The 19,730-nt window shown below is 37.7% G+C and overlaps 1 protein-coding gene across 1 annotated transcript in view; it reads right to left on the reverse strand.

The window, feature by feature from the left end:
* Positions 1–19,143, reverse strand: part of CDC73 (cell division cycle 73) — a 137,511-nt gene extending 118,368 nt beyond the window's left edge. The window contains exons 1-6 of the mRNA XM_042926080.1: positions 18,934–19,143; positions 15,974–16,079; positions 13,025–13,094; positions 7,265–7,327; positions 7,130–7,182; positions 2,997–3,085 (exon numbers count right to left, since the gene is read on the reverse strand). Coding sequence (XP_042782014.1) covers positions 2,997–3,085; positions 7,130–7,182; positions 7,265–7,327; positions 13,025–13,094; positions 15,974–16,079; positions 18,934–19,064 — 512 coding nt within the window. The 5' untranslated portion in view covers positions 19,065–19,143. The remainder of the gene's footprint in view (positions 1–2,996; positions 3,086–7,129; positions 7,183–7,264; positions 7,328–13,024; positions 13,095–15,973; positions 16,080–18,933) is intronic.
* Positions 19,144–19,730: the final 587 nt, after the last annotated feature.

Consider the following 19,730-nt stretch of genomic DNA (forward strand, 5'->3'; position numbering starts at 1 on the left):
TTCCTTCCTGATAAACTATCAGCAAACTAGGAACAAAAAGATACTTCCTCAACCTGCTGAAGGCTATCTAACAAAAAAACCTAAGCTAACATGCTTAATGGTGAAAGACTGCTTTCCCCTAAGATGAGGAATGAGGTAAGAATGTCTAATCTCACTGCTTCTTCAACATCAGATTAATAAGCAATTAGTGAGTCTAGCCAGTGCAATAAGACAAGAAACATAAGGCATCCAGTTTAGAAAGAAAAAAAGAAAAAAGAAAAAAAATGTATTTTATATGTAGACAACATAATTATCTATGTAGAAAAATTAATGATAGCTACAAAAAAGTTACAAGAACTAATCAATGAGTTTAACATGACTGCAGGATACAAGATCCATACCCAAAAATCAACTGTATTTCTATACTAGCAGTAAATCAAGAATTGATGTATTTTTAAAATATCACTTACAATAGCACCAAAAAGTATGAAATACAACAAAAAGATGTATAAGACCTATACACTGAAAACCATGAAACATTAAAAGAAATTAAAGATCTAAATACCTCTCCATTACTAGAAGGGAAAATAAGTACATCTTGTTCATAAGTCAGAAGACTCAAATTTTTAAGATAGCAATTCTCAAATTGGTCTATAGATTTAATGCAATCCCAATCAAATCCCAGTAAGTTTTTTGTAGGAACTGACACGTTAATTCCAAAACTCATGCGGAAATGCAAAGAACCTAAAAGAGCAAAAACATCCTTGAAACAGAAAAACAAAGTTGGAAAGCTAACACTATCTGATTTTAAAACTAATGAAACAGTTTGGCACTGGCAAAAAGACAAACAGATGAACAGTATAGAATGGGTCCAGAAACAACTGATTTTTTACACAAGTGCAAAGAATTAACTGGACACCAGTAACACTGAAACTATTGAGCGCAACTGGCACAAAACTGAACTTCAATACCTACATCGTAAAAAATGAATGAATTTTGAGCCATACTGTGCACCCCATTCAAAAATTTTAACTAAAGGTAGATCACAGACTTAAATGTAAAACCTAGAGGTGCCTGGGTAGCTCAGTCAGTTAAGCGTCTGACTTCAGCTCAGGTCATGATCTCGTGTTTTGGGAGTTCAGGCCCTGCATCAGGCTCTGTGCTGACAGATCAGAGCCTGGAGACTGCTTCAGATCCTGTGTCTCCCTCTCTCTCTCTGCCCCGCCCCCATTCGTCGTGCTCTCTCTCAAAAATAATTTTAAAAAATAAAGTAATAATAATAAAAATAAATACATAAATGTAAACCCTAAAATTAAAAAAATTTCTACAAGAAAATACAAGACAGTCTTAGGTGACTTTGTTCAAGCAAAGATTCCTTAATTACAACACCAAAAGATAATTTACAAAAGAATGCACTGATAAATGAGACATCACAAAAATTAAAACAAGCCGCTCTTCAAAAGGCAGCTAGAGAATGTAAAGATAAGTCACAGACTGGGAAAAATACCTGCAAAGCCAATGTCTGAAAAAGGACTTCTATCCAGAACATACAACAAACTTACAAAACCCAATAATAAGAAAACAATCCAATCCAATAAAAAAAAAAAAAATGGACAAAAATTTGAACAACCTTCACTAAACATGATATAAGATGGCAAATTAAGCACACAAAAAGATGCTCGTAATTTCATTAATCATGAGGTAAGTGCAAGACAAAATCATAATGAGATATCATCTCATACCTTTTAGCATGGCTAAAATTAAAAAGCCTGATCACACCAAGTGTTGGCAAGGCTGTGAAGAAAGTAGGACTCATATATTCATGGTAGAAATGTGAAATGATATAATCACTTTGAAAAGTCTGGTGATGTCTTAAAAAGGTAAATCTAAAACAAAACACTACATGATTCAATCATTCCTCCTCTAGGTATTTACTCAGTAAAAATGAAAACTTATGTCCATAAAAAACTTGTATATAAATGATCACAGCTTTAGCTGTAATAACGAAAAAACAGCAACAAGTAAAATGTCCATAAACAGTTGCCTAGGAAAACATTGTTACACCTATACAATGGAAAAAGAATAAACTACTCACCAATAATAAAGAATGAACTACTGACACATTCAGCAACATGGATGAATCTCAAAATAATTATGCTAAATAAGAGGCCAGACCACCAAAGAGGTATATACTACATAACTCCATTTATACTTAACTCCAGAAAAAAATTAATCAACAGATCATTGGTTTCCTGGAGAGGGAAGGATGTAGGGACAGGTAGAAGTGTGGAATCATAAAGGTACAGAAGAAATTTATAGCAGTGATGTTACATTCATGTTCTGGATTATGATGATGGTTTCACAGATGTATACATATGTGAAAGCTTATCAACAAATATGCTTTAAATATGTGCAGCTTCCTGCCATGTTAACCATCTTTAATAAAGCTTTTAAAGATCCGCATTGAATTTTTTAGTTTGGATAGAATTTCCAAAGCACTATATTGTGCCAAGGAAAAATTATGAAGGGATTCTAATTATAGTAAAATTCAGGGATAAACAAAATAATACCACAAGCCAAATCTAGCCATGCTAATTCTCTTATGAACTAGAGCAATCACAGACTGCTTTCCCTACCACAAGCATTAAATAGATGCAAAAAAAAAACCCCACATGACCTTCAAAGCCAAAAGTATTTAATACGTGTCACTGTACAAAAAAGTTTGCTGACCTCTGCTATAAATCAACAAGAGATCACAAAATAAATGAGTGGCTTGGTTATGGAGTAATTTTAAACAGGAAAGATCAATGTGGTAATAGTACCAAGAACAAGGCTTTCCAGAAAGCATCATTAGCTTTCAATCTCCCCTACCATAAAATAGGCTCACACATCATCTTTTAAACTTAGGGCACAGAAGCACGTAATAAATGCAAAAGGTAAAATTAACATAGATGGCATATTAATATCTCTTTTTCCATATACACTTATACAACACTTTCTACTAAAGAAAATCTTACCTGATCTGCTCAGTCTGTACAATCCCTTCTTTGTGACCCTCCAAACGAGCAGCCAATCTTTCTTTATCAAGACGCACACACTCTTCATCCTGAAAATAATCGCTGGTTAGTGAATATTCTAAATTTTTATTTAACTTTTATTTATTTTGAGAGATAGTGTGTGCAAGTGGGGGAGGGGCAGAGAGCGAGGGGGACAGAGGATATGAAGCAGGCTCTGTGTTGACAGGCTGACAGCAGTGAACCCAATGTGGGGCTCAAACTCACTGTGAGATCATGACCTGAGCCGAAGCTGGATGCTTAACTGACTGAGGAACCCAGGTGGCCCTTTATTTAACTTTTAGAACAACAAAAAAAACTATATGTAACTTTTCTTTACATAAGTTCCTGCCTATAACTTTCTAGGCATCACTGGCCTTAAATCAACTCAACTTTAAGATTACTTTTAGTTACATAAATACAAGTTGGGGGGGCACCTGGGTGGCTCAGTTGGTCAAGTGACTGACTGATTTTGGTTCAACAGGTCATGATCCCAAGGTGGTGGGATCAAGCCCTGCACCAGGCTCTGTGCTGAGTGTGAAGGCCTACTTAAGATTCCCAGTCTCTCTCCCACTGCCCCTCTTCCCTGTTTGCAAGCTCTCTCTCTCCCTCTCTCAACTAAAATTAATGAAAAAATAATGATAAATAAGTAAATATTAGATGACTGATTAAACTGATCACTGATTAAACTGTAGAACTGATTAAAAGCTTACCAAAGAACTTCAGCAACTTTTTTTTAATGTTTATTTACTTATTTTGAAGGAAAAAGAGACACACAGAGAGGGCAAGTGGGGGGAGGGGCGGAGAGATGAGAGAGAATCCCAAACAGGCTCCACACTGTCAGCCTGTCAGATGGAGCCCAACACAGGGTAGGGCTCAATCTCACCAAGCCTGAGATCATGACCTGAGTCAAAATCAAGAGTCAGATGCTTAAAGGGCGCCTGGGTGCCCCAGTCACTTAAGCAGCAGACTCTTGATTTTGGCTCAGGAGTTTGAGCCCCAAGTCAGGCTCCTTTGTGTGCTGCCGATGTGGGGCCTGCTGGGGATTCTGCCTTGCCCCCTCTATCTATCCCTTCCCCGGTTGTGTTCTCTCTTAAAAATAAACTTTAAATTTAAAGAGTCAGATGCTTAACCAACTGAGCCACCCAGGTGTTCCACAGCAGCTTTTTTCTTCCTATAATGTAACACAGCTACTTTTATTCATAAAAATACACCACAAATAAATTCCTTCTCTTCAGAAAAGTTGATTAGTAAATTTTATGAAAAGCCCTCACCACAGTCAAAAATTTCATTTTGGAGCTAGTTTTTTGCATCTGTTGCCCCAGGTCGTAAATCCATCAGCATTTCTGATGACAGGAAGTGTAACTTTAATGGTTTTCAAAGCATGTTCCTCGGAACATTAGGCTTTTCCTACAAACTGACCCATGGGACACTGCTCTGAATTCAATCTTGGTAGCTCAGCTTTTTTCTAACCTGCATGTTAGAATTTCAGGTAAAATTTACTCTGAAATATGTTCATTTAAAACCAAAACTTGATTGGGGCACTTGCACGGCTCAGTCGGTTAAGCGTCCAACTTTGGCTCAGGTCATGATCTCACGGTTCATGAGTTCGAGCCCTGCATCTAGCTCTGTGCTGACAGCTCAGAGTCTGGAGCCTGCTTCAGATTCTGTGTCTCCCCCTCTCGCTGCCCCTCCCCCACTCAAGCTCGCTTGCTCTCAAAAATAAAAACATTAAAAAAAACAAAACAAAACTTGATCTAGTTCACTGCCCACATTCAACAAATGAGACAACTGAGGAAATGAGTCAGTGTTTATGGCTAACAAAATATGATATTGTATAAATCGCGATCAGTATACTCAAGAGATCTAAAAAGATGCTCTGCTCCAATTCATGCTCTATTATTAACCTATCATTTAAAACAGACATATTGCTGACATGAACACAAAGTATTTTAGCAAACTGCATTAAATTTTAGACATCTGTAATGAAGGTACAGCACAAGGAACTCAAGTTCCTTAGGAAACTACTGATTTTAAAGACAACTGCAGCCTAGACTTTAATAAGTTCAGAATCTTTGCCCTCAAGGTTTCTCTCTCTGAGCCTAGTGCCTTGCAGGTTCCCAACATACACGCAGTGAACTAAAAACTGTTAATGTAACATAACTGTTTATGTAACTCTTTTAACTCTATAAATACTCCGGAAAGAATTTTATTATGCTATTTCTTGTTGATTTTCAAGTTAACGGTATCCAGGCAAATCAGCATTTCTGACATGTTCAATTGTTTTCCAAATAATTAAAACTGTAAATTTCGGGTTTTTCCAAGTAATTAGTATCTTTAAATTCACTCATTTTGTTCACAGTGGGTCCCAATCTTCCTTCATACAGAGAGAACAGGTGGAAACTCATTTTACTGCTACAAAATTTGTAATCAGTATATATAGTGGAATGGCTAGGAGCCAGACCGTCTAGGCTCTATTCCGGGTTCTGTGAACCTCAGCAAGTAACTTGTTCCGTCTGAGGTGTTTGCTCATTGATGGCATGCACAAGACTGCCAACTTCAGAAGGTTGTGGCTTAGGATTACACAAGCTAATATAAAGTGTACAAAACGTCACCCAGAACAGATTAGGAACAATGAGCTAACTATCATTACTATCCTTAACTAAAATACCATGTCCATGTCTCAGAGTTTGCTTAATGAAAATTACGTTGTTTTAAAATTAATTAATTAAAATTACCTGTTTCAGCATCAAATTTTGTCAATGAATATATAAAGATTACATGTCGACAACTCTGTCCCTTTAACAGTTACCTTTTTATCCTTAATTGTGGATGCTCTGCTGTTTATGTAGTAGGCCAAAGGTACACCTGTTTGATTTTTATACAAGTGTGAAAAGAAGAGTTATGGTTCCTAGTAATGTTAAATCAATGATGACTACAAGTGTTATTTCCTATACTGTTAATTGGTACTCATTTCTCAGATTTTAAGTGTATCTCTAGTACCTAATCTTCCATTTGCACTGGGTTTTATATGTAACTGATCTGAGACTTGTTAAAAATTTTAAATAAAGAGTCTTATATAATTAAAATTTCCAAGGCTTAACTGTCTTATGCTTCTTTCTAAAATTAACTGAATTTCTCATACAGCTTCTATTTCACGTGAACTATCTTTATTTACCAATATTAGTATTCCACTGCTGGCTAAGCATCCGACTTTAACTCAGGTCATGATCTCATGGTTCATGAGCTCGAGCCCTGCATCCGGCTCTCTGATGACAGCTCAGAGCCTGGAGCCTGCTTCGGATTCCGTGTCTCCCTCTCTCCGCCCTCCCCCGCTCATGCTTGTTCTCTCTCCCTCTCAAAAATAAATAACGTTAAAAAAAAAAAAAAGAGTACAGCAAATTCTCATACCATGTTATTCCAGGGATAGGCAAACTACAACCCAAAGGTAGGCTCACCATCTGTTTTATAAAATTTTACTGAAATACAGTCCTGTCAGTTCATTTACGTATTGCTTATGCCTGCTTTCACACTATGATAGCAGGGTGGAATAGCTGAACAGAAACTAAATGGCCCAAAAAGCCTAAAATATTTACTATCTGGACTTTTACAGAAGAAATTTCCCAACTCCTGATGAAGCCCAACATTTTCATCAAAGAGGCAAAGAAAAATAAAGTGATATGTCCACCGCACAGTTTGTACATAAAAGATCTTTTTTTTTTTTTTTTTTTAAATGTTTGTTTATTTTTGAGAGAGACAGAATGCGAGCGGGTTGGGGCAGAGAGAGGGGGAGGCACAGAACCCGAAGCAGGCTCCAGGCTCTGAGCTGTCAGCACAGAGCCTGACACGGGGCTCGAACTCACAAGCAGTGAGATCATGACCTGAGCTGAAGCTGGACGTTCAACCGACTGAGCCACCCAGGCGCCCCTGTAAAAGATCTTAAATTATACCTCAACTGCTATTAATCAAACACTCATAATACTACAACAATTTTTCCAGAAAAAAACTCCTAGGACTACTATGAAAAAGAATTTGTATTCATATACAATCTCAATTTTGTAACACTACGATTCATATTTAAAATAAAATTCCATTACCTCAATTCGTGGTTTCTTTGCTTCTGCTAAAACTTCATCTGCAGCTCTTTTGACTTTGAAAAAAAAAAGAAAAGTAAATATATGGTTTTGGAGTAAGTTTTTAAAAGTTCAATATAAATACACAGCAAAACATACCTTGGGTAGATCGCTGAAGACCTATTTCTAGAGGGGCACTTCTGTCTATGCTTGCTGATGTTGCTGAAGATTTAAAAAGATTTAGGTGAGAAGCTCAATATTTGAACACAAATACTAGACATTATTACAAGTAAAATGCTCAATATTTGTAATTTCTTACTTTATATGTATAATTTCCTAAGGGGGGAAAAAGTTTTAAAGCAGCTTTGTAAAACAGTTTATTATAAAAGACTAATTTATATTTAAAAGTCTTTAAAAGACAAATTATTTTTAACAATTTAGCTTACAAATTACTGCGATGACTGAAATTAACTGGTCACTTCAAAGAACATATACTCCATTACCACACATGTACATAAAATGTATCTAAACATAAATACATATCCATAGGAAAAGGTTTTTTTTTTAAGTTAGCATTCACTTCAAAAATGCAAATTTTAGTTATTCACAATTGGTAGAAAAAACACTGCAATTACTTTTTTTTTATTAAAAATTTTTATTAATGTTTATTTATTTTTGAGAGAAGAGAGACAAAGTGTGAGCAGAGAAGTGGCAGAGAGAGAGGGAGACACGAAATCCAAAGCAGGCTCCAGGCTTTAAGCTGTCAACACAGAACCCAACGTGGGGCTTAAACTCACGAACTGTGAGGTCATGACCTGAACCAAAGTCAGACGCTTAACCAACTAAGCCACCCAGGCGCCCTGCAATTACTTTTTAAATTAAGTCATTTAAATTGTGAAAGGTTGAAAATAATGCAACTAGTCCCATCCACCTAGTTCCCACCACCCTACATGACTATTTAAGTCTTGAGTGTATCTTTCCAGAGGTTCTTTCTGTAGATACAAGAAATACAAACTTATACTTTTATTCCCCCCCCTTTTAAATTTTTTTAATGTTTATGGGGGGTGGGGAGGAGCGCAAGAGAGAAAGGAGAGACAAAATCCCCCAAAACTGTGAGATCATGATCTTAGCCAAAACCATGAGTTAGATGCTTAACTGACTGAGCCACCTACATGTCCCATTCCCCTTTTTCACATAAAAGATAGCATACTATATACACTGTCCTGAACCTTTTTTTTTTTTTATCCTAACAAAAGAGCTCTAGCATACTGATATGTGGAGCATTCTTTCTTTTTAAAGCTACATAGCATTATCGATATAATCAGGAACCGGTTCTTTCAAATAATTAATAAAATTGAAAACTCCTAGCCAAACTTAACAAAAAAGGAGAGGACTCAAATAAATGAAATCAAGAAACAAAGGAAAGATCACAATCACAACTGCAGAAATACAATTATAAGAGAATATTATGAACAATTATATGCCAACAAATAGGGCAATCTGGTAGAAATGGATAAATTCTTAGAAACATATAAACTACCAAAACTGAAAAAGAAATAGAAAATTTGAACAAACAAGGTGCCTGGGTGGCTCATTTGGTTGCGTGTCCGACTTCAGCTCAGGTCATGATCTCACAGGTCGTGAGTTCAAGCCCTAGTTTGGGGCTCTCTGCTCTAAGCACAGAGTCCACTTCAGATCTTCTGCACCCCCTTTGCCCCTCCCCCGGCTGTCACTCTCTCAATAATAATTACAAATTTTTTTTAATTAAAAAAAAAAAAACAGAAAATTTGAACAGACCCATAACCAGCAAAGAAACTGAATCAGTAAAAAAAATCTCTCAACAAACAGTCCAAGACAGGGTGGCTTCCCAGGGGAATTCTACCAAACATTTAAAGAAGAGTTAATACCTATTCTTTCAAAAAATTGAAATGGAAGGAAAATCTCCAAACTCATTCTATGAGGCCACCATCATCTTGATTCCAAAACCAAAGACCTCACTAAAAGAATGACAGACCAATATTCCTGATGAACATGGATGCAAACATTCTCAACAAGATACCACCAAATCAAATCCAACAGTACATTAAAACAATTATTCACCGTAATCAAGTGGGATTTATTACTGGGCTGCAGGGCTGGTTCAATATCCACCAATAACTTAACATGATACACCACATTAATAAAAGAAACGATAAGAACAACATGATCCTCTCAACAGATGTAGAAAACGCATTTGACAAAATACAGCATCCTTTCTTGATAAAAACCCTCAAGAAAGTAGGGATAGAAGGAACACACCTCAATATCATAAAGGCCATATACAAAAAAGAACCACAGTTAATATCATTCTCAATGGGGAAAAACTGAGAGCTTTTCCCCTAAGGTCAGGAACATGACAGGGATGTCCACTCCTACATCTGTTGTTCAATACAGTACTAGAAGTCCTAGCCTCAGCAATCAGACAACAAAAAGAAATAAAGGCACCCAAACCAGCAAGGAAAAAGTCAAACTTTCACAGTTCACAGAAGACAGGATACTCTATATGGAAAACCCGAAAGACTCAGACTCCATCAAAAATTTGCTAGAACTGATAGATGAATTCAGCAAAGTCACAGGATATAAAATCAATGTACAGCTATCTGTTGCATTTCTATAATCAATAATGAATCAGCAGAAAGAGAAATCAAGGAATCGATCCCATTTACAATTGCACCAAAACCCGTAAAATATCTAGGAATAAACCTAACCAAAGAAGGAAAAGATCGGTACTCTGAAAAATATAGAACACTTATTATGAAAGAAACTGAAGAAAACACAAAGAAATGAGAACTATCGCATGCTCATGGATTGAAAAACAGACACTGTTATAATGTCTACACCACCCAAAGCAATCTACAAATTCAATACAATCCCTATCAAAATACCACCAGAATTTTTCACTGAGCTAGAACAAACAATCCTAAAATTTATATGGAACCAGAAAATATCCCAAATAGCCAAACTAATGTTGAAGAAAAAAAAAAAAAAAGCAAAGTGGGAGGCATCACAATTCCAGACTTCAGCTGTATTACAAAGCTGTATTCATCAAGACAGTACGGTACCAGCACAAAAACACACACATAGATCAATGGAACAGAATAGAGACCCCAGAAATGGCCCCACAACTCTATGGTCAACTAATCTTCAACAAAGCAGGAAAGAATATTCAATGGAAAAAAGTCTCTTCAACAAATGGTGTTGGGAAAACTGGACCATGATGAAACTGGACCACTTTCTTACACCATACACAAAAATAAACTCAAAATGGATGAAAGACCTAAACATGAGACAAGAAACCACCAAAATCCTAGAGAACACAGGCAGCAATTTCTTTGACCTTGGCCATAAAAACTTCTTACTAGACACGTCTCTGGAGGCGAGGGCAACAAAACCAAACGTGAACTATTGGGATTTCATCAAGATAAAAAACTTCTGCACAGCGAAGGAAACAATCAACAAAACTAAAAGGCAGCCTACAGAATGGGAGAAGACATTTGCAACCGAAATATTGGATAAAGTGCTAGTATCCAAAATCTATAAAGAACTTATAAAACTCAACACCCAAAAAATAAATAATCCAGTTAAGAAATGGGGAGAAGACATGAACAGACTTTTCTCCAAAGAAAACATACAAATGGGAAACAGACACATGAAAAAATGCTCAACATCACTTATCAGGGAAATACAAATGAAAACCACAGTGAGATACCATTTCACACCTGTCAGAATGGCAAAAATTAACAACTTAGGAAACAGCAGGTATTGGAGAAGACACAGAGAAAGGGGAACCCTCTTGCACTATCGGTGGGAATGCAAACTGGTGCAACCACTCCGGAAAAGTGTGGAAGTTCCTCAAAAAGTTAAAAATAGAACGACTCTATGACCCAGCAATTGCACTACTTTAAGAATAACCACTCAATAAGTGCTTGCTGAATGTTCAGAGGACAGTACAGAAAGATAATACTCTTGAGCATGGTCTTTCCATTATGCAAAAGACTCCATGCAAATCAGTATTACTGTTAAAGTCATGGAACTCAATATGTAACAAGACAGCTATTAATGACTTAAAGGTAGTAAACACTCCAAGAAAGGTTACGACCAAACAGTCTCATACTGATTTATTCATACTATCATATGATTATATCAATTTATTCATACTCACCAATTTATATTCTATTAATTGTACCAACTTATAATTTTATTCATATTCTTTAAGACAGCAAATTAATGATTACTCACTTATACAGGTAAGCACCTAGTATTAACCACTGTTCTAAATACTGGGTATTTAACAACTACCTGCCCCCTTAGAGTTTACCCTCTAGTGGGGCAGACAAATAATATATAAGTAAACCAAGATATAATTTCAAGTCAATGTAAGGGATTTGACAAAATATAAATTAGGAAGATACTATACACAGATGAATGTATGTGGAAAAACAACACTATCTTCTTTTTTAGAGTGATAAGTTCTTTCTGACAGATTATTAAAGCACAGATTGAGGTGGTAAAAAGTAAGACATGTGACAATGTAGAGAAACAGAACTAACACAAAAAATAGCAAGTACAAAGGCTTGAAAAGTCAGGATAGTTAAAAGAATCAGTAAGACTGGACCGTTGTGAGCAAATGAAAGTTGGAAGAAGATGAGGCCACAGATATTTAGGCAGAAGCAAAATCACATAGGTCAGGATAAGGAGTATGAGCTTTATCCTACATGTGACGGGAAGCCACCGGATGGACTTGAGCAGGTAAGTGAATCAAGCTTATATGTGTTTTTCAAAACAGGTCACTCTAGTGGGTAGGCAAAGACTATACTAGAAAATACAGAGTAGAGTACTGTGAAAAGGCTATACAACTCTAAAGGGGAAGGATGGAACATAGTGGGAGTAGAATGGTTAAGAAACTCATCCTTTTAAAGAAAAGGACCTGCTCACAAAATGAGATGTGAGAAAAAAGTAATCAAAGATTTCCCCAGGGTTTCTGGCCTCAGCAACTACATGAATGGTATGCCATTTACTGAGATGGGAACAGTGGGAGACCAGACCTATTTTGTTTGAGGGGAGAAGGGAAAGAGGAAATTGGCATTCTATTTCAGATACATTGAATTTCAGATACCTATTAAATATCCAAGGAAAGATGTGGAGTGGATTTATAATTTGAAGCTTAGAAATAGGATGAATATAAGGAAGTAAGCAAAAGAAAATGAGAGATGGACAATGAATAGAAAGAGAACCAAAGAATCAGGTGCCCCAAATGCCAAGCTAAGAAAGGGTTTCCAAAAGGAAGCAGTCAACAGTATCTAATGCTGTTGAGAGATCAAGCAAGATACAGATAAGAGAGACCCAAGGAATGAGTAACCCTTAAGTCAGTGTTAACCACACAACAGTGATATAAGTGGGACATGAACAGGAAAGCCAAACCGGAATGGATTCAAGAGGGAAGCAGTGATATCACACAACTGTTACAAAGAATTTTGCAATAAAAAGGAAAAAAACAAACAGTACAGTAGATAGTAGGAATGGGGGGGGGGTCAAAAAACCATTTTTAAATGAGATCTTGCTGTATGCACTTTAAAGGGAATGATGCAGAGGAAAAAAGAGGAAGATGATGATGCAAGGCAGAAGCAATAATTTACAAAAGCAGAGTCTTTGAGAGTGTGAAAGGAAATGGAATCTACAGACAGAGAAGTGGTGACCGGTCTTAGGAATGAATGTAGTGTATTCACCATAACAGAAAAGAAAGGAGAGCATATGCACATAGCTGCTGAAGGTTAATTTTTTAGTGGAAATACAAATTCTCTTCCCATTGCTTCTTATTTCACAGGAGAAAGAAAGAAACAATGGTTATTTAAGAGTGAGAGCAATTTAAAAATTACTCACATGCTTCACCATTGAGATATCCAAGCAGATCTTTTCGGTCAGGTCTTCTAACCACAGGAATATTTTCAGTCTGAAATCAAAATTTTTAATTAGTGATCAAATCAACAACAATTACAAGAAATATAATAAAAACAAACATTGTGTAATATCTGAATTTTATTCCAACAGATCTTGGTAATATTTATTCAGAATCTTACCTTTAAAGAACTACTAGGCTAAAAAAATCTAACCCAAGTCTTCAAAAATTTTAAGGATATTAATTTTTAATAACTTCATTCTTGAAATTCAATTAAGATACCTAAAAGATAATCATTAGAAACAATGACCAATCCCTCTTCAAAATATCAATTCCAGTCTTTTTTGTTCCCTTGGCTTACTTTAAGCATTTTTTTATTTTATTCATGATACTTTGCATGCATATTTGAGGTAATTATCTTTTTAGTCCCATTGCTTGATCATTACATGCAATGTTTCCAAAGTGCTTTCTTTTCTCAAACACAAAACAGACTTCTCAAAATATTCTACTTGAATTCTGAAATACACTAACTTAGCCATAAAAACTAAATTTTCAAAACAATAGGTATAGTGTTTAAGCGTGGGAAAAAATTTAGGACATTATACAGCAAAACATTAATGTCAGTTGCTTACTTTCATGCTACATATTTCTTTTTTATCTTTGAATGCATACAAATTCTGTAAGGAAGGGGAAAAGACTAAAAAATTAAATCTGGAAAATGTACCTATTTTGGTAAAATGGATAATTTTCCTTAATCTCCTACATTAGCCATTGTAAAGAGGTGTACTGACAAATAGAGCTGTATACTTTAGTCACCAGGTCATCTTGAGGCCATGAATTCAATGAATCCTGTAATTACCACAATTTTCAATATCATTTTCATAATGTAAACAAACAACTAAGGGGCACCTGAGTGGCTCAGTCAGTTAAGCGTCTGGCTTCAGCTCAGGTCATGATCTCATGGTTCGTGGGTTCAAGCCCCACGTTGAGCTCTGTGATGATGGCTCAGAGCCTGGAGCCTGCTTCAGATTCTGTAACTCCCTCTCTTTCTGTCCCTCCCGTTCGTGCTCTCTCAACAATAAATAAACATTAAAAAAAAAAAAAATTAAAAAAAAAACTATAAGAAAGCCTGGTGGCTGCAAGATTATATAATTAAAATCCCTTTGTCACTTTATATACACAATGATAAATAACCAGAATCCTTAGTAACTTCGGCTATTTATCTTATATTGTGTACTAATTACATTTCACTTCAAACATTCTGCACACACTCCCTGATGATAGAGATTAACTATATTTAATCATTTAAAATTAACCTTTTTTTTAAAGGGTAGGCTAAATTTTAATTTCTGCTAGGAGTATAAGCATTTAAGAGCCCACAGGTTTTTGTGTGCTTGTTTTTAAAAACTAGTCTACATGAAGTATCACAAATAGCTAAAAGATTTGAATTAATTTTGTTAAGTTACTGTTTCTAAGTCTGATAACATACTTCATTATTTGGTTAATAATAAATTATGGACGTAATACAGCCAACTGAAAAAGATATAAGTCTACTCACACTAAAATAGGAGTTATGGGTCCAGAAAACTTACATCAGACATGGTCTGCTCACAAGAAAGGGCAAGTAGCACAGTGGAGGAAAAAAAATTTGTAGAACCCTAGAACTGTAGAATTCTGCCCTTTCAATCTGTCAAGTATTTAAGAAAAACAAAAGACTTAAATCTTATGTGAGCAAGGGTCCTAAGGTCCACAGTAACAATTACAGCCATCAGTTATAGTTATAACCATTTGCCAAGAACATAATCTCTATATATAAACCAAGCATCTGGATCATCTTTATTACCACAAAATGAATGGATATAGCCAACAATACATTCTAATTACTGCCTAATTCAGATTTTAAAGATTTAAGATGAAGTAACATAACCTCATAAAGATGCTGTTATTTTTATCCCACTATTTCCCAAATCTCAATACGTAGTTTCACCCTACGTATTATTTTTTTCTATATGTATTAAATGCTGAATATTTCCCATTCAGAAAAGCAGAATTCAAATACTGAGATGCTGAAGGCAAGAAAAACTGAAAACAAATGAATTTATCAATAAAGTTCAAAAGAGGTTTATTAAACAGATTAAAAATTAATTTTAAAGTGGTCTGTTAGGGGCACTTGGGTTTGGTTAGGTCTCCGGCACTTGATTTTGGCTCAGGTCATGACTCATGGTTGTGAGACTGAGCCCCCCATCAGCGTGAAGCCTACCTGGGATTCTCATTCTCTTGCTCGCTCGCTCTCTCTCTCTGCTCTTCCCCTGCTCATGTGAACACACACACACACACACACACACACACACACACACACACACATTCTCTCCCTCTAATAATAAAAATAAAGTTGTCTGTTAATCTTGATTCTGATACCCAAAAAAAGTTTTTTTTAAGTTTATTTATTTTGAGAGAGAGAGGGAGAATGAATGGGGGAGGAGCAGAGAAAGAGAGAATCCCAAACAGGCTCTAAGCTGTCAGCACAGCTTACAAACTCAAACTCACAAACCGTGATATCATGACCTGAGCCAAAATCAAGAGTCAGACGCTTAACCAACTGAGCCACCCAGGCACACCCCAAAAAAGTATTCTTGAGATCAGAGTTCTGAATATCAGGGTCCTTCTACAGGCTTATATATTTTTTTTAATATTCCTATAAATATCTTCAAAACTTCTGTTCTTGTAAACAGTGCCCACATTTTACATGAAAGTCACAGATCTAAAAACATGCAAAGATCTAATTTTGAACTTCCAGTAAGCTTTCATACAGATGAACCTTTTATTTTTTTGATTTGAAACCCATGAGGGAAGTGATCCATGCCAAATAATACCTATTAACCAAAACAAAAAAAAACAAAAAAAAATTAAGTTTTAAAATGAATTTTACTTACAGCGGCACGTCGGACATAAACAGGATGAGAAAGGTGCACATTATTAAGTAGAAACAAGATAGAATCCAATGTGTAATACTCTCTGGGCTGGCCTTCCTTTCCAGTCCTGAAATAATTAAGATTTTTACTCAATTTTAATTCAACTCCTTAGACTTGTATGTATGAATTTATCTATATTCACTTTGCTACTCAAGAATGGATTTAACATGGTTAACAAAAATACACATAAAGTATGAAATCTAGTAAGCGGAACTGTCATTAAAGTAAAAGAACACAAAGGTAGAAAATGAAAAAAAAAGAAAGCACACCATATTCATACTCTAAGGTACTACATACTTTTTAGAATTTGGCCCAAACTTCATTCTGGTCTTTGCCAATAAAGAGAGAAACCTAGTCAGTTACAGAGTGGAGAGAATCCACAAGAGAAAAACTGATTAGAAGAAGCACAACTCTAAGCTTACTAGAAATTTATTCTTTGTCTCCTAAATAAGATACTGCTAAAGAATATCCTTAACATTCTTACAGCAAACACAATAATAAATTTCAGAGGTATAATTTTTTCTTTTTAATTTTTTTTAACGTTTATTTATTTTTGAGACAGAGACAGAGCATGAACGGGGGAGGGTCAGAGAGAGAGGGAGACACAGAATCTGAAGCAGTCTCCAGGCTCTGAGCTGTCAGCACAGAGCCCGACGCGGGGCTCGAACTCATGGACCGCAAGATCATGACCTGAGCTGAAGTCGGACGCTTAGCCGACTGAGCCACCCAGGCGCCCCTCAGAGGTATAATTCTTATGACATCCCTTAAATTAAACCAATGATGCAAAAAAAATCATAATCAATTCTACCTGTGGTAAAGCAATGCTGTATAAAGGTTTATTATTTTTTTTAATATTTATTTGAGAGAGAAAGAGGGGGAGGGAGAACACAAGCGGGGGCAGGGAGAGAGGGAGAGAGAATCCCAAACAGACTCTGTGCTGTCAGTACATAGCCCAATATGTGGCCCAGACTCACGAACTGTGAAATCATGACCAGAACCAACTCAAGAGCCGGACGCCTTACCGACTGGGCCACCCAGGCGCCCAAATGCAGTCTAGAGGTGCAAGCTCTTTAACGAAACCGCGTAATACTATTGCCTCAACAATATCTGTGTCCAATCTCACTCTTCCTACTACATTCTCATCTAAAAAACGTCAGCGTATTATTTGACCTCATCTGAATACAGTGCAATATAGTCAGCCCTCATCTACATTTCTCTAGCCTTCATTTCCACTTTTCCTATGAATTGACATTATTTCAAACCACACATCACTACCAGTTACTGTACAATAACACATAATATCCAGGTAATCAGGGTTTTTTTTTTTAACAATACAGTAAAGCAAAGTAATAGAACGTACTACATGCAATAAGGATAAGTATTGCTTAAAGTTCCGAAGTTGGACATATGTACATGTGCATAAAGAAATGAATAACAAAACAAAAATATGTTTAGTGGTGTAATTCACTATTGTTAAAGTTTGAAATTATTCTAAGCACCCCTTTTTCACTACTAGCTTCACTGAAATGCTATCAAAATATTTCCTTTCCAGCTCTCATGGCTTTAAGCATACAGTTCCCTGTCCTTTAAGACCTAACCCATCATGTCACCCTCAAAGTTCCTAACTCACTCTTTAAGGCTTACTCATCTGTTCATTCATTTGTTCAAGAAAATTTGTAGCCTGTCTACACGCCAAACATATTTCTATGAAACCCTTCCTAATACCCCAAGCTAGAAGTGATTACTCTCAAGAGCCAGAATGCAATTCTTACCAAGTTATGTTTTATTTCACCTACTCTGATTAAGTTAACCTCCTCTGAGTCAGGAACCAAGGTGCTAAGAATTTTCTATTTCTCAAATTGAACCACCCTACATCCTGAGTACTTCTAAACCGTTTTTTAAAGAAAAAAGATAAATCCGTTAAAATTCCAATCAAATGTAATTCTGTCTGTGCAAATTTTTTTTGACAGGACAAAACGCAAGAAACTCAGAATGATGTCATTGCATCAACATTTCATAAAGCTAATCAAATCATAAGTCCTCGGGGCCAAAAAGCTAGAAACCAACAAACTAAATTTTCCCCAGCTTTTCATCAACTCTTCACAAAGCCCAGTGCTTCCACTCAATCAAGCAAAATGAGTATGGAAGTTCTAGCCCAAGGTTCTAATCATCCAGATGAAATACCAAAGAGAGAGATATCACCTTTAAAAAGGCCCCAAACCATTATCAGACCTATCTCTAGATATTTTCCTTAATGCCTTCAATTCAAAAAGCCCCGCGTAGATCAACGTTCCAAAACATTTCTTTTTAAAACCCATTTCCTACAAGCACACACCATCATCAATATCTTACTTAGATCTGCAAAGCTCACTCCATTTTACCAATAACTTTCTCCCTGAAGAAATTCCTGCCTTCACCTCTAACACGGGTTTTGAGGACTCTTCCAAAGTGACCAAGTCTTTTTCCCGTTCTAATCTCACATAGTTCCCTTCTCTCTACCTCAGGGAATTACGAAAGGAAAAAGAAACAGACCAGGAGCTGCAAGGGGCAGGTGGGATAGTGACAACACATGGCAGCCTCGGAGAGAAAGAAAAAACTAAACACAAAAAGACGTCTCTAGGACCGGACGGTACGCCCCTTTCTGCACCTACACACGTCGGTAAAAATGAACTAGGAAAGTCAGAAACTCCTGTGGTACCTTTCCCTTTGGCGTCCCAAAGACTTAAAGAAATGGAGATGCACCTCCTCCTATTTCCTCCTCACCTAAAAGTGTAACTTCTTTTCTTGAGAAAAACTTTTACCCAGAGACCCGTTTTTTCTCCATCCCCAAAGGGAATCGGGGGGAGGGGTTAGGAAAGAGGTCGCCTGGGGGCGCCCAACTCTGCCCGGCCAACCCCAGGCCACAGCCATGCCAGACTTACCCCCAAACTACATAGTTGGTCTTCACATTCTTGGGCCAGGAGAACTCGCCGAAGATCACTTCGTCTCCCTTCACCACAATCTCCTTCTTCTGGATGTTGTACTGTCGCAGGACGCTGAGCACGTCCGCCATCTTCCCCCCCCTCGCCGCCGCCGCCGCCGCCGCCGGCCCCGGGCGAAGCCGCCGCCGCCGCCGCGCCTGCCTCCTTCTTCCCCTGTCGCCTCGCCCTCTTCCTCCTCCTCCGCCGCCGCCGCCGCCGCCGCGAACCAACAGCAGCCGCACTAGCAGCCGTCCTCGCCTACGACAGCAGCAGGGGCAGTAGACACCCAGGCCGCCGAGGACCCCGCGCTATAAGGCAAGGCCCCGCCGCCGGCTGCCCGCGGAGAACGCCTGACTGCGCGCCTCCAGCCAGGCCGCCGCCAGGGGGAGCCACGACCGACCAGGAACACGCCCCTCCCAGACTCCCACTCGGCACCGGGCCGAATCCCGGCCCGAAACTCGGAGCGCAGGGACACCGCGCCCACGTACGGAGCACGTACGGGGAATACTGCCGGGCGCACGCGCGCGGACACGTACCTCGTCCGTCGTACCTCGTCCGTCGTCCCTCGCAGCGCGCACGCGACCAGCGACAGGTGCGCGCGCACCTGCAAGGAAGCCCGGGAATTCTGTCCCCAGACTACGCACTGGGTGACCGCCCACCTACCTTGACTGCGGCCAAGGGCTCTCGGGCCGTTCCTTGGGCGAGAGTGGAGCTTGGCAAAAGGTTTCCAGAACGCTATTACCTTCCCAACTAAAGGG

Source organism: Panthera leo, chromosome F3, assembly GCF_018350215.1.
Source record: "Panthera leo isolate Ple1 chromosome F3, P.leo_Ple1_pat1.1, whole genome shotgun sequence".
Lineage (NCBI taxonomy): Eukaryota > Metazoa > Chordata > Mammalia > Carnivora > Felidae > Panthera > Panthera leo.